Source organism: Trichinella spiralis (genome assembly GCF_000181795.1).
Source record: "Trichinella spiralis strain ISS 195 chromosome Unknown Scfld101, whole genome shotgun sequence".
In the NCBI taxonomy this organism is placed as follows: domain Eukaryota; kingdom Metazoa; phylum Nematoda; class Enoplea; order Trichinellida; family Trichinellidae; genus Trichinella; species Trichinella spiralis.
Window position 1 is genome coordinate 1 of NW_003527040.1, and position 1,252 is coordinate 1,252.

A 1,252-nucleotide genomic window follows, 5' to 3' on the forward strand; every position below is an offset into this window, starting at 1 on the left:
AAAAACATCCCATGGCTTCTTTCCCGGTTTTTTTCTTTCCTTTTGCTTTTTGCGGCATTCTTTGAAAGGAAAACAAACCAACTGTTACGCCATTTTATTTTTACACAACCTTTGGCGCCATATTGAAGTAAAGAAAGCGCAAAAAAAGCAATTACAGTATTGCGCACACACATACACACGAATGACATTTTGGTATTATTATATTATTACAATCGTTCAAAGTCAAAATTAAAAATTTAAATATCTCATGAATAAGTTGATATTTTATTTATATAAATGACAGATCAATTTGTTTTCAAATCATTCAATTATGATTCGTAAAAACTGATTTTCAATTTTGTGAAACCAATTCATCTCTGAACGACTCTTTACAATTTGATTTTATTTTCTATTTGATAAACTTCTTTTACGTCTACACAATTTGAACAAACTTTTGCCTTCTATTTATTTTACCAAATATCTCTCTCTTCACGAAGAACAATTTATCCGTTAAAAAAATGACATTAGCTATTATTCTCTGCTTTTTGTCTCTTCACTACAAGTTAATATTATAATAAAAAGAACTTAATCGGAATACGGTAAGAGAAGATGTGATCAAAATTAAAAAAAAAACCATTTACATTGTGCCGTTGTAAAACATTATTTACACGAATGGAATAAGAAATTTAAAACCATCAAGCACAATGGAAAAGCAAACAAGGAACTGTGACTAGGTGTCGACAATTTCTTCACATTCCAAATATGTGATAAATTTATTCACGTCGAGATTGCCGGTGATTTTATGAACGATGTAAAACTGCCAACAAAATTGAACAAACTGACATCGTAGTTTGTCTGTACGTGTGTGGTGTGTAGTTGATGCAACAACAACAACAACAATCGCATGATATTTAAACAAGTAAACATGGAACGCTAATTTTTCAGCATCTAATGAAAAGTTTTTCACCACCACCACCACCACCACTACTACTACTACTACTACTACTGCTGCTGGTGCTGCTGTTAGTCGTTCAAATTCTGTTCATAGGTAGGCAATAAAACTGAGACCAACACTGATAATATAATTAATGTAATTAATCAATTTCACAATCACCGTTTCTCTTATTATTTGTCGGATCAGTTGCAGAAATGTATTTCAAAGAATACATATATAACCGGTAAAAATTACCAACAGTATATAAATGCAGAACAACTAACTACTACGCTTATTGCTCATATTTATCTTGAAATTGTTTGCCCGCGTTTATTTGAA

The 1,252-nt window shown here is 31.2% G+C and overlaps 1 protein-coding gene across 1 annotated transcript; it reads right to left on the reverse strand.

Annotated features, from left to right (window-relative positions):
- Positions 1-709: 709 nt before the first annotated feature.
- On the reverse strand, positions 710-1,148 carry Tsp_14142 (conserved hypothetical protein). The gene is made up of 2 exons (XM_003371041.1): positions 1,094-1,148; positions 710-1,017 (listed from the first exon to the last, which is right to left on the reverse strand). The coding sequence occupies exons 1-2, from the start codon at positions 1,146-1,148 to the stop codon at positions 710-712; spliced, it is 363 nt and encodes a 120-aa protein (XP_003371089.1).
- Between the last annotated feature and the right edge of the window lie 104 nt (positions 1,149-1,252).

What these genes read in the sequence shown, in the direction of transcription:
- Tsp_14142 (XM_003371041.1), bottom strand. Translation starts at nt 1,148, where the DNA reads ATGTATTCTTTGAAATACATTTCTGCAACTGATCCGACAAATAATAAG. An exon ending in GACAAATAATAAGAGAAACG is followed by an intron (nt 1,018 to 1,093) that starts GTGATTGTGAAA and finishes ACCTATGAACAG; the next exon opens with AATTTGAACGACTAACAGCA.